This window comes from Austrofundulus limnaeus, unplaced genomic scaffold, assembly GCF_001266775.1.
Source record: "Austrofundulus limnaeus strain Quisiro unplaced genomic scaffold, Austrofundulus_limnaeus-1.0 Scaffold0, whole genome shotgun sequence".
Taxonomy (NCBI): domain Eukaryota; kingdom Metazoa; phylum Chordata; class Actinopteri; order Cyprinodontiformes; family Rivulidae; genus Austrofundulus; species Austrofundulus limnaeus.
In genome coordinates, this window is record NW_013952402.1 from 3,713,763 (window position 1) to 3,727,073 (window position 13,311).

At 41.4% G+C, this 13,311-nt stretch overlaps 1 protein-coding gene across 2 annotated transcripts in view; it reads left to right on the forward strand.

Moving 5' to 3' along the window:
- The window catches only part of ptpn20 (protein tyrosine phosphatase non-receptor type 20), a 33,236-nt gene that overhangs the window by 14,981 nt on the left and 4,944 nt on the right, over positions 1–13,311 (forward strand). For both annotated transcript variants that reach the window (XM_014018516.1, XM_014018591.1), the window contains exons 27-45: positions 414–625; positions 1,048–1,146; positions 1,223–1,689; positions 2,279–2,873; positions 3,887–4,057; positions 4,507–4,681; positions 4,772–4,982; positions 5,091–5,128; positions 5,385–5,471; positions 6,112–6,173; positions 6,404–6,565; positions 6,643–6,892; positions 7,021–7,130; positions 7,278–7,360; positions 8,097–8,227; positions 8,316–8,464; positions 9,832–9,922; positions 11,860–12,194; positions 12,311–12,526. In XM_014018516.1, the coding sequence (XP_013873970.1) occupies positions 414–625; positions 1,048–1,146; positions 1,223–1,689; positions 2,279–2,873; positions 3,887–4,057; positions 4,507–4,681; positions 4,772–4,982; positions 5,091–5,128; positions 5,385–5,471; positions 6,112–6,173; positions 6,404–6,565; positions 6,643–6,892; positions 7,021–7,130; positions 7,278–7,360; positions 8,097–8,227; positions 8,316–8,464; positions 9,832–9,922; positions 11,860–12,194; positions 12,311–12,526 (3,644 nt within the window). The remainder of the gene's footprint in view (positions 1–413; positions 626–1,047; positions 1,147–1,222; positions 1,690–2,278; positions 2,874–3,886; positions 4,058–4,506; positions 4,682–4,771; positions 4,983–5,090; positions 5,129–5,384; positions 5,472–6,111; positions 6,174–6,403; positions 6,566–6,642; positions 6,893–7,020; positions 7,131–7,277; positions 7,361–8,096; positions 8,228–8,315; positions 8,465–9,831; positions 9,923–11,859; positions 12,195–12,310; positions 12,527–13,311) is intronic.

Consider the following 13,311-nt stretch of genomic DNA (forward strand, 5'->3'; position numbering starts at 1 on the left):
ACACACACACACACACACACACACACACACACACACACACACACACACACACACACACACAGAGGACCCAGAGGTGAATGTGACTCATCTGACAGCTACATTGTGTTAGCTGTCAGCATCATCCAGGACTGATGCTGCCTCAGCCCCTCGAGACAAAACGCAAGGAGACCTTGAAGCTGCCTGCTTTCTGGCTGAGTTCAGTTAAAAGGACACTTTCTTACCTCTAACCAAGCTTCTTTATCTTTATCATTAAATTAATTATTAGACAAAAATTTGTTTCAAAGAGTTCACAAAATAAACTGGATTTTTACAACAGATGACATTGATGCATTATGTTCAAACTCCCTCACGTTAGACCGATTAAAGATCACACATCATCCGAAATGACCTCTTTGTTTCGTTCTCTCTCCTAGAAAACACCCATGAAGTGGTTCTGAGGAAGAGTTCGTCTGGTCTGGGCTTCAGCTTCTACATCTCGCAGCTGTGCTCCGGGGCTGATCGAGGCACCGTGGTTCGCATCAAACGTCTGTTCCCGGGGCAGCCAGCGCAGGAAAGCGGCCTGCTGCGAGAGGGGGACGTCATTTTGTCCGTCAACAAAGAGCCAGTGAAGGATTTGTCCTACCAGGTTGAGTTCAAATGCTTCCTAATAAGTAGAAGAAGTGTATTTGTTGTGTCACAGTTTTAGTTCCTGAACAGAGATGTAGATGCGCAGATATTTTTATAGGAGTATCGGCGCAGCCTAATCCACTTGGTCGGTTAAAATGAATAGGCTGGATCGTGGCTTAGCAACACCAGCGGCCCTGTCCTGTTAGGACCCTGAGCGCGTCACAGATTCGCTAATTCTTTAATCTTGTATTGCTGAAAATAGCGCACTAGTTGTGTCACACTGTTTGTGCTCTTTAATCTTTTTTTTTTCTGCACTGCCAAGGACCTACAGCGCAATTACGTTATCACAGCTGCTTTTAGATATTTGATCATTAAAGAGGTGCGTACTTTGAGCCCATTTGAAGTTGTACCCGATCCATTTCTCTACTCTTTTTGCCTCAGAGGGTTTTGTTCCTGCTCCGTGGAATCCCGTCTGAAGTTCACCTGTTGATCTGCCGACCTGCTCCTGGAGTACTTTACGATGTAGATAATAACACACTGGTAAGATGATGACTATGGGATGTATAAGGCAGAAAGTTTTCAGATTGATTAGCCCACCTTTTGTTCGACTCTGTAGAGCCCTGCACCCTTGCGTGAGATCCGATCCAGATCTCTAGACCTCCGACTCGGAGAGGACTACAGCCAGCTCCTTAAGTCGCCAAATGATGTCAGCGTACACGCACTGATGGTGCCCCCCACCAAAGAGGAGGACCTGACCAACGTGACCGAGAAATCTCCTGAAGTCGCGGCTTCACCACCCCCAGAGAGTCCAAGGAGCCCAGAGGGCGAAGCGCAGACCTATGAGAGTCTCCCGTCTCCCCTTCGCACACCCCCCTCACCGACGTCACCCACGTCGCCCCCGTCGCCGGTCTCGCCAGCCTCGCCCGCATCGCCAGCGTCTGCTTCTCCACCAGCCTCAACGGAGCCACGGGCAGCAGCGGAGAAACAAAAGGAAGGAGAAGAGGAGGCTGCAGCTACACTAAGCTCAGCTGTGATGCTTATGGACGTTTACCCCAAAACTGCCTCCAAACCTGTATATACCAGGTATTCTATAAAACACATATTTTGCACACTAAACATTCATAGAAATGCCGGTCGTGTTTAGAAATAAAAAAAACATATATTTTAAGTTCTGCCTCAAGGGGAGGAGTTCAAGCATTTCGGGGTCCTGTTCACGAGTGAGGGAAGAATGGAGTGTGAGATTGATAGACAGATCGGTGCAGCTTCCGCAGTTTTGCGGACTCTGTACCGGTCTGTTGTGGTGAAGAGAGAGCTGAGCTGTGAGGCAGAGCTCTGGTTACCGATCAGTCTACATTCCTACCCTCACCTATGGCCACAAGCTTTGGGTAGTGACCGAAAGAACGAGATCGCGGTTACAAGCGGTCGAAATGAGTTTTCTCCGCAGGATAGCTGGACTCTCCCTTAGAGATAGGGTAAGAAGTTCAGATATCTGGGAGAGACTCAGAGTAGAGTCGCTGCTCCTCCACGTCGAGAGGAGCCAATTGAGGTGGTTTGGACATCTAGTAAGGACTCCTCCTGGACTCCTCCCTAGGGAGGTGTTTGGACAATCATAGTAAAAGTTATGAGTGAAATATTTTAGCTGCTTCACCGGCAATATGTTTGTTTTTTGCAGCGGAGTTAGAGAGGAGGCAGATGGGAGTGTGACCTACTGCCTTATGGGAAATGGACTGACTATTGTGGCGGATGAAGAGTACCTGACCATCAGCTCCACTCTGGAGACCCCTCCCAGCCTTCCATCCAACAACACGCCAACAACCAACCCAGACGCCCTCGACTCTCAAACCTCTAACAGCTTCCAGGCTCCGAACCTCAACCCTCACGTCCCCACTACCACCCTGCCCCCCCTCAACTTCCTGTCAGACAGCCCAGCCCCGTCCCCTTTGAGCCACTCGCCTCAGCCGCTCACCACACAGCCCCCGAAAAACAAGCACCACCCGATCCAGCAGGGGCTTCTTCCGAGCCACTACAAAGCCACGTCTAAGAATATCCAGCCCAGTGTGCCTCCCTCCCAGCCTCCGCCGCTGACCCCCATCACAGCCCAGGTTATCTCCTCAGTGCCTCCTGCTCCAACGCTGCCAACCTCAGTGCTGCCCTCGCCTGCCCAGATGCCCACACAGCTGAGAGAAGAGCTGGAGAGGAAGCTAAGGGAGTTTGATGACGATGACGACGACGATTTGGACGAAGAGGAGAAGGAGAGTCGGAGAAAGGCAAGTTGAAGTTCCTTTTTTTGTGTGTTTTTCAACTTAAAAATCTTCATCAGAACTTTGCTTGTCTCCCTGTTAGACAGCAAGGGATGTGTAAACCGTGTCGTAAAATTAGGTGAATGTTTTTTGCTTTTAGTTATAAGACAGTACTCAGTTGAGGCAGCTGGTCAAATCACAAATTGCAGGTACTAAAACATTATTTACACTCCTGTCCTGGCTTCTCTCCATTGGCTTCTTGTTTGCTTTAGGAAAGATTAAAAAAATTTACTGCTTACTTTTAAATTTCTAAAAGGTCTGGCCCCATCATTTCTTTGTGATCTTATTAACATGCACACCAAAGTTAGAACACAAGTAACTAAGTACAAATACTTTGTTACTTTACTTAAGTAGAAATTTTGGTTATTTATACTTTTGTGGAGTAATTATTTTTCAGTCTACTTTTTACTTCTACTCCCTACATTTTATTTCTGGACTTTCTACTCCTTACTTTTTAAAAATGCAAAAAATCTTTTATTTCTATTCAACTTTGACTTGTTTTTATTCATTGTTCAGAAAATAAATAAATAGAAATTTAACTTGATACATGGAGTCCATGGATAGAGTGAGTATGATTGTGGTTGGATGAGAAGGGGGGGTTGTACGCTATAGGACCCTGTGGCACAGCCTAAGCTTTTATCCTTAATGGCTTTTTTAASTGTTCATTGCTTTTACTTTTATACTTTAAGTACCGTAGTTTTAAAACTATTATTTTTATACTTTGAGTAAAAAGCTTGAGTTGATACTTTTACTTCCAAAAAAGTTTTTTTAAACCCTAGTATCTTTACTTCTACTTAAGTAATGAATGTGAAAAAAAATTGGCATTAACAAATTAAAGGAATTTATCCATCTTCTATATCTGCTTGAGTTTGAGCAGGATTACAAAGACTTGGTGTCTATCATCTCTTTTGTTTTTTGTTTTTTTGTTTTTTACTTTTGCAATAAGGTGGATATACATGTTTGTTGTTTCTACCTGACAGGGTAGGATTAAAGAGTTTGAGCTTACTGTGGTTCTGACCAAGTCCAGGAGTGGAAGCTTTGGGTTCACCATCACTCGAAGCAAACTGGACAACTGCTACTACATACAGGACATACTGGACAACCCAGCCAGGGCAGATGGACGCCTCAGAGCTGGAGACAGGCTCATCACTGTATGTACCACGCACCTGCTTCGGATGTTATCATCCATTAAATGGACGTTATTAGCCGTTATCAGTCCCATAGAGTGGCTTCAGACTGTCCCGACTGTGCCCCCTACTGGGTTCTCCATCCCATAGAATGGCTTCAGACTGTCAGCTGGTTAGTATGAGGCATAAAGCCACTAAGGTTAATTTTAGAGAAAATGACATGGGCTACGAAAAAGTAGACCGGACTCTGGTGATAACAGATTTGTTGTATTCCAACATATATGGCACTGGTAACCCACTAGGGGGCACAGATGGGAGAGTCTGAAGCCCATCTATGGGACTGATAACTGCTAACTACGTCCATTTAACATCCGAACCAGCTGCACCACAGCATATGCAAAAATAAATAATAAATAATTCTTCTGGTTTTTGCATGTGTGCTTTTTTTATGATGCCTCGTCGTGTTCTGCCAGGTAAATGGGCACAACGTCACCAGCGTGGCCGATGACGTCGCAATGACAATTCTCAGGTCGTCTCCGAGAAGACTGAGCATGACACTCGGCAGGGCGGTCAGTAACCTCGTGGCTCCGCCTCCCTGTGACAGTCTACCYGATGTTGTTCTCCACAAGACTCCTTCGGGACAACTCGGTGGGACTTTTGAACTTCTAAAACAAAAGTTTTAAACACACCCGAGTGCCTTTCATTCAAACAATGCCTCCACGTGTGTCCCCTCTCCAGGGATAAGGCTGACGGGTGGTATCGGCAGCAAATGGCAGGGCATCTATTGTTTGGATGTGGTGCCAGGCTCCCCGGCCAGCGAGGAAGGCAGTGTCCAACCCAACGACAAGATCCTGTACATCTGTGGCAGGTGCACCCTGGGAATGACCTTAGAGGATGCAGTCAAAGCCTGTGAGATYGCCCCTCGTAAGGTTAAACTAAAAATTATCAGGTATTTGCCCCTTTTTTGGCTGGAAAAAATGAACAGATATTAATGTTGTTTTTATATTTTTGAATTTCTAAATTACTCTTTATTTATTTATTTATTTATTTGACCCAGAGAAGACCAGCCAGTTACACCTAAGGCCAAGTGGAATGGTAAGTTTTAAATGCTTTAATAGCCTAATGAACTCACATACAGGATAATGTGGTTGTTATGCATTGATGGACAGCCTGGAAACTAGATATGTTTGTGCTGACCAGAACAGCATCACTTAAAGCTCAATCATTCCAAGAGAATTTAAGTATTCTAGGAAGCGAGGTAATGGCTTGTCTGTGCATGTTGTTGCAGTGGGGGCAGTTTTCTTCTTCTTCTTCTTTTTACCTCACTTTTTAACAAGCTTTCTTTCAACAGGTCTTTTTGACTGGAAAAAAGACAAGAAGTTCTTTGCTCGATTTGAAGAGTCTCCCTCGCCTGAGAGGAAGTCGTCAACTGAAAATAGTGAGTTTTTAAAGTTTATTTTATTCTCATTTTACCTACTTCAGTCTTTCCCACCGTTAATGGTTTATTTTCACGCTTATATTTCTTTTGTCAGTGCAAAGTTGGGGCCTTGTGCTGACTGAAAGGTCACTCTTTGCTAAAATGTGTGTGTGTGTGTGTGTGTGTGCGTGCGTGCGTGTGTGTGTGACAGAGAGAGCTCTCAGTGCTGACAGACAGATCCTGGGCTCTCTCTGTAAGATTAATAATTAGCGAGCCTCCAGCCCTCCACCGGTGTATTAGACTACAAAGCCAAAGACATCACACACACACTTATCAGGACCCACACAGGTGGTGGTCTATAGAGCAGGAGGCTCAGTTGCCTGCCAACGGGACATAGAGCGGTACAGGACAGGGCAGAGGGGCCACTTTAAAAAAAAGATCTGCCTTGCTCATCTGTTATAGAAAAGGAGGCGCATCCATCGACGCTTTTTTTTTCCAGAAAATGTGCGAACAGGTGCAAGGTTAGTTTGTGTCTTACTGGCTTGGATGTTCCAGCTTCGAATTTTACTGCCTTTATTGCTATTTTTWTWTTTTTATTTTTAGGAAACATGGTTATGAGGCCTATATCTATGTATTGACTTTATATGTTTATGTTTTTCAGCTGAATCCACGTGTAGGACTGCTGGGAGGTTCAGGGATCTCTCTCTCACCCAGGAACAGGATGTACGTTACATTTTTCAGGATTGTCGCTTTTTTGTTACTTGCAMTTCTTTCGATTTTTGTTGTTGTTTTTTTTTTAAACAGCCAGTGTCTTTTGAAGGGGAAAAGCTCTGTAACAAGAGTCTACTCCGCATTAGTCTGCAAGTGCATACAGAACAGTTTAAAGTTGATGCATGCCAGTTCTGTTTTAATTCCACATTTCTTTGTATTTTAACGAGCTTTTGTCCCTGCAGAGTTGCATCATGCAAGTGGAGTTCAAAAAACCAGAGGGAGGCGGTCTCGGCTTTGCTTTGGTTGGTGGAACCAATGGCAGCATGCTCAGAGTGAGGGACATCTGCTCTGGTGGACTCGCTGAGCAGGACGGCCGTCTGAAAGTGGGGGATATTCTTTTAGAGGTAACCAAACATCCGTTATTGAGTCGTTTGCTATTTTGCRGCGGCGATGAATTGATTCTTCATGCTTACCCCGGCAGGTGAACGGTGTGATCGTGTCCGGGCTGAGCCACAGTAAGGTTGTGGATATTCTGCGTAAGGCCGAGGGGACGGTCCAGCTCACCATCTGCAGGGACATTTTGCCCCTGAAATATTCCGAGTCTCCCACACCCCCGAACATGTCGGTTTATACGGAAGCGGTTTTAGCGGAGCAGCCTGCTCACGTGTCCGGCCATGACACCTGCTCCACACCTGACGTCATGCTGAACCGACCAGTTGAGGTTCCCCCTGGTAAGACTCCCAGAAACCTTTTTTATTTATATTCTTATCTTAAAAAAAATTACAAATGTAATGCTAACTAATTAGACAGCATTTTTGATAAAGCTAGCCTATACTGAGAGCTACAATTGCTGTTTTAGAGGCGTCTGCAGTTCCTGCTGTTAACAAAACAGAAGTGATCCTTACCTCCCCGCCTCCTCCTCCACCTCACAGAGTGACTGTTGTGAGAGAAAAGACTTCGACGGAAGAGGTAGCGCACATTTGAACTCCGGCGACCACAATTTGACAAAATCTGTTTGATGAAATTAGATCGTGCTCCACGTCTCTTTACTAACATCCACTAACATCTTGCTCCTCCTGTCTGTTGCCTCCTCTGGCTGCTTGTCCGTGGGGACAGGAGAGTTGTAATAACACCCCCTCTCATCAAGCTTGCTGCCCATCCCTCAATGTCACTGACATGTTGCATGGAGCCACTGACAGGTATTAACATCTCCCACTGTGATGTCTCTGTGGTTTCCTCTCCTCTTTCCTTTTTCCACCACCTTCTCCTGCTTTCTCCAATTGTTTTGTATTGTGAAGTTCCACTTTTGACCACAGGGAGGCGGCAGAGAGCAATGAACGACAATTATAGTTGTCTGTAGGGTGCTGATATTTGTCTTCTGGATATTTTATTTTCTTGTTATAGTTTAGCATCTAACACAATTGAATGAAATGAKACTGAATTTGTATTTATGTGGACTAAATGCAGTTTTAAAATCTGGCAGCATTTTTGACCAGGAATGTATTTTAGCATCTTGTCTGTGGAGTTAAATCAGTCACATTGAAAAATAAAACATTGTCATTGAAAAACACAACATTGAAAAATTCAACACTGAAAAATGAAACACTGAAAAAATAAACATTGAAAAGATTTTGGCATTTTAAAGTTACAATGCCAAAATCTTTTCAATGTTTCATTTTTTAATGTTTCATTTTTCAGTGTTGTGTTTTTCAATGACAATGTTTTATTTTTCAGTGTTTCTTTTTTCAGTGTTTCCTTTTTCAGTGTTTCGTTTTTCAATGCCAAATCTTTTTTTCAATATCACTGTAAGCTGTCACTGATTTAACTCCACAGTCTGCGTAATTTAGGTGACAAAATTTAAGCTCAGCATTGCATGAGTTTGAGCTTCTCTGCTAAGGAGTTTTAAAATAAGGTTTCTCCGTCTGACTTTCTCAGGAAACAAATTGTGACCAAACTTTTGGACCAGTCCTGCAAAGATGTCCGGAAAACCCAGTCCGATGGTTGGAGCAGCGAAGAAGATGATGTATTTGATGCAACGAGTCAGGAAGTGTCCTCTACCCAAACAGGTTTTTATAATCACCTTGATTTTACTGGGTTTTTTTTTTTAATGTGTCAGAGCAAAATCTTTATCTAAAAGGAAGCTCTGCTCCTCAGGTCCGCCGCTAGTATCAGAGGAGGAGCTGGCCCGTTTAGCCCTCATTACTCCTGCCAGGTCCAGCCAGTATTCAGGCTTCAGGGTCAAAGCTCTAATCCAGATTCTGCAGCATCAACTGGACCAGCAGGAACTGATTAAAGAGTTCATGGTGAGTGTGTGTTGTGGTTCGCCTTGAGAACATATGCAAGCAGCACTGATCTCTGCATCCGAACTATACAGGTGAAGTTAATAAACCTTCAAACATCCAAACACAGACACACTGTTTGATGACAGTTCAGTTCAGACCTTTATTGTTGCCCAGGGGCAAATTTGTTCTTACAGGAACATGCTATAAGAACACAGGACATTAGATATTGCGAGCAACCTGACCAAATTCAGCCACAAAAATGTGCTTGTTTTAAAATTCCATTGGTAATAAGAAATAAACAAAAATGATACAGCACTACCTAAAACGTCTAAAAGGACTTGGCTGATTAAGTGTTTTTTGTTGCATTTGGAAGAAAATAAAATGTCACATTATTTTCATAGCTTGTACCTCTGACCAGATGGATGGCAGAGGAACAGATTATTCCATAAAAGATGATATTGCTGACTAAAACTAACCTTATTACTTGATTTTGCAAATTTTTGACAAGGACACTTGCTGTAGGCCAGGGGTGTCAAACTCATTTTCACCGAGGGCCACATGGGCATTACGGTGGCCCTTAAAAGGCCAGTTGTAATTAACGTTGATGTTTTTATGTTTAACGTCGACTAAACAGTTTTTCAACCCGTCCTCTTATAAACACTGAAAAGTACTAAGCGTACGACTAAATCTGAAATAAATTATATAGAAATAACATTAAAAGTAAAACTAAGAGTTTAACTAATTGATGAGTTGTAGTGAGTGGCTGCCATCTTCATTCTGAACTCTCCCACTGTCTGCCAGGGAATTCCCATGGGTGATTGAAATGCATTATGGGAGATGTAGTTTAAAGTCAATGCTGGTTTTAAAGCAGATTATTACTGTKTTATCCAACTAAATTGCTCAGTTACTTAAAGCCAACAGCTCGGGGGCAGGACAAAATTTATTATCTTTCAACTTTTTAAAGTTTCTTTATTTTGTTGCATTTATACTTTATATAAATTTAAAGTTTACCATTGATATAAGAAACAATTTTCATATGAAGTATGATAATAATTTTATTTTATTTTTTTTATTTTTTTTTTGTGGGGAGGAGTGGTGGCCCAGACGGGACTCACCCTTAAGTTTGACACATGCTGTGGACCAATAACATGACATGCATGTCTAAAAACAAAACAGTTAATTGAAAAATCTGCCAGTGTGCATTTCACTGCAAATACTTGTTTATGTGGTATGTTGTGGGTCAGATTACACATTTTCTTCATCTAACTTCACACATGCTCACAGCTCACCCCTGATTATAACACATTCCCACGAGCATGCAAAGTGTGACAGTAGCTTCAACAAACAGTTTGTAAAGCATGACGTTCTTATGTTGCTGTTTGTTGCAGGCTCTGGAGCATCTGAAGCCTTCTGACAACTGTTTGGTGGGAAAAGCACCTGAGAACAGAGATAAGAACCGCTACAGAGACATCCTACCCTGTAAGACTTTTATTTTTCGTGGGAAGGTTTTAAAGTAGAAGTGCCTTTTTTTTTTTGTTATGTTCATTACACTGAGAAAGAGGTTAAAGACTGTAAAGACTGGAGGCGTAAGGATTTATAAGACAGCTTATTGACACATTAATTAATCAGCTTAAGCTGGCTGTACATTTTTACTGTGAATCTGTTTATTTACTGCTCCTAAGAAAACTGCGCACAACATTTTATAATCTCCTCGAGTCAATAAATTACTGGTTGCTAACTTACAGTGCAATTTTTTTCTCAGCCTGCCAAGAATGTGACCATGATGGTCCTAGCAATTATCTTGTCTTGGATTTATATTTTTAATAAACGAGGAAGGAATCGATTCAACCGGCTGCAAAATCGTTAAAAATTACAGGAAGACGATGCAAAGAGACGAGATGTAAAAAATTTGAGTTTGTGCGCGTTATTTTCTCAGAAATGACCCCAGGAATGTTCCTAATGTAAACCCAGATGCCAAACACACACAACGCATGTGTGACGAGAACAGAAGTGTTTTCTTGTCAAACCGCTCGCAGTGTGTGGGGGTCAGACGGGTCAGAGTTGGGATGAATGAGTGTGATAAAATGAGGTCACCCCCAGTGGAATTATTACTATGAACTCACCAAATGCCTTGCAGCTTGTTGTAAATGTTGTGTTTTGGGGAATAAAGATAGATTGTTGTTCTGATGGACAGTTGGGAGATTTCTGTTCTTTTAACCTGAACAAATTTCTAATTTGTGGCATTTTTTTAAGCCTCAGTGAACATTCCTTACTGTTTTCCTGAAAGTTTCTGGTCAACATTCTTCTCCTCATGAACCACTGGTTGAATTTAGATGAAATTCAGACAGTACTCATTAGAAAAAACAGCTACAACAGATTAGCTTTTGGAGCTAATTTTATTCAAGATGGCCACCACAGCTAATCAATCCTAAACACAAAACTGACTACATTTCAGTCAAGGACCCCCTCGAAAATGAGATGGTACATCTCAAGGGGTGATCCTTGGAAAAATAAAATAAATAAAAATAAAAAATTTGAACAATATTGAGCTAGAATTTGGTATGGTTATAGCTAAAATTCATAATCAATACATATTGTTAACAGATTGTGCAGGATCTTTGTTCAAAACATTGATATTAACTGTTAAATCAATTATTTCTGTCTGTTAGCAAAATATCTCATTAACACCCAGATGGATTTGAAAGAAACTCTAACAAAAATATTTAGTAGATGTAAAACTATAACTGATTAACATTTGGAGTCAAGTCAATGCAAGATAGCTGCCACGGCTAATCAATCTTAGCAAACTCATAACTGACTATACCTCTGTCCATTTTAAAAATAATAAGCTAAAATGTGGTATGGTAGTAGCTAAGACTCATACTCAACACATATTTTTAGCATTGACAGATCATGTGGAATATTTGTTCAAAACATTGACATTACTTGTTTAAATCAGTTTTGTCTGTCTGTTAGCAAAATATCTAATGAACCCCTGGATGGATTTTATTAAAACTCTATTAAAAATAATCAGTAGATGTTGAACTATGACTGATTAACTTTTGGAGTCAAATCAACTCAAGATGGCCGCCACAGCTAATGAAAAATAACTCAAAATGGCTTTAATTTTAATTTAATGCAGTCAGTGTATATATTTTGTATGGTAGCAGCTATATTGCATGCTATTATGTACAATATTTCTAAGATTTGACCAAAAATACTCCAGTTTTCAAGGTAAGATTACCTTTTTAGTACTTTAACCCGATGAATACCCAGTTAAGAACTTTAACATAAAAGGTGGCATTCATTTAAGTATAGCTAGGCTTTTATTCAGAATATAAATAGAAGTATTGCTTCTCTACACTTCAAACACACTAAATTTTAAAAAAATGTGTGGGCTTTTATTCCTCCTGCAGATGATGAAACCCGTGTAGCCATCGGAGAGAACCAAGAGTACATCAACGCAAGTTACATCCGCATGCAAGTCGGAGCCGAGGAGCTGTTCTACATCTCCTGCCAGGGGCCCCTGCCCACCACAGTTCAGGCTTTCTGGCAGATGATCTGGGAAAACAAATCTGACGTCATTTCCATGATGACCCAAGAACTAGAACGAGGAAGAATCAAATGTCACAAGTACTGGCCAGAGAAGCTGGGTGCACCTGTAAACACAGACAAGTACCAGCTTTACCTGGAGAACCAGCAGTTCCTGGAACACTTTCACATAAAGGTCATCCGCATGGTGGAAACAGAGGTAAAAAATAATAATAATAATTTTAAAAAGCACAATGAAGGTTTTTTTTTTTTTTGTTGTTGTTGTTGAATGGTGAATTTTATTTGGTGCAAAATTACAAGTGACTATAATTCCAGACGGGTGAGACCCACTTTGTTCATCACCTGAAGTTCACACACTGGCCCGACCACGGCGTGCCACACAGCTCAGAACAGCTGGTTCGATTCATTCGCTACATGAGGGCTGTGCACCACAAGGGSCCGATCACTGTTCACTGCAGCGCCGGCATCGGGCGGACGGGGGTCCTCATCTGTACCGACATCATCATTAAACTCATTGAAGAAGACTCGCCTGTAAGTGGAAACTTGTTGGGTTTTTTTTTTCATTAAAAAGATAACATATGTGACCCCGTCGCATCAAACTGAGGGTTAAGTTAAATTTAGTCAGAATGGCCCAAGCGCATTTTCAGATTTCAGGCTTTTTAAGCTACATTATGAGTATCTAAATAATCCCAAATCATGGTTCCAGAGATATGACTCGATTTGTCTTCCTAATCAGGATAACTCATTGATATTTGGTTTCAAATCCTGTTTTCAGGTTATTCTAATGAGGAATTTTTGACTGATTGTAAAATAGAAACCTTAAACAGTATTTGAATGTTGAGATTTCCCAGCTGGAAAGAAAAAAGTATTTTATAGCTCTCTGGAAAAGTGACAATTAGAGGGCGTTTTTGCTCAAAATCACGTTTTTTGTTGCTACTGTTAAAAAATGCCTCAATAAATCTTTAAGCTTATATTTCAGCCAGTTCGTTCAAAGGAACTATTGATAATGTTCATTATATTTTGACAAAATGCAATTATTGCAAATGTTTTAACTAATGCACTACAGTTGTCTATTTCTCCACCACTTTATGATTTAATTCTCAGTTTGATGGGATAGGTCATGTATTATTTTGTCCTAATAGCAAAAAAACCAATGTAGGAGTTGCACCCACATTGGTCACAACAGAAAACCTTGATTTGATTTGATTTATTTATTTAACAGGAAAAGGTTATTAAAAATCAAGCCTGACTCAGCATAATTGCTGTTTTACAGCAGGTTCCTGTTCTGCAGCACATAAAACACTCAGAATTACAGC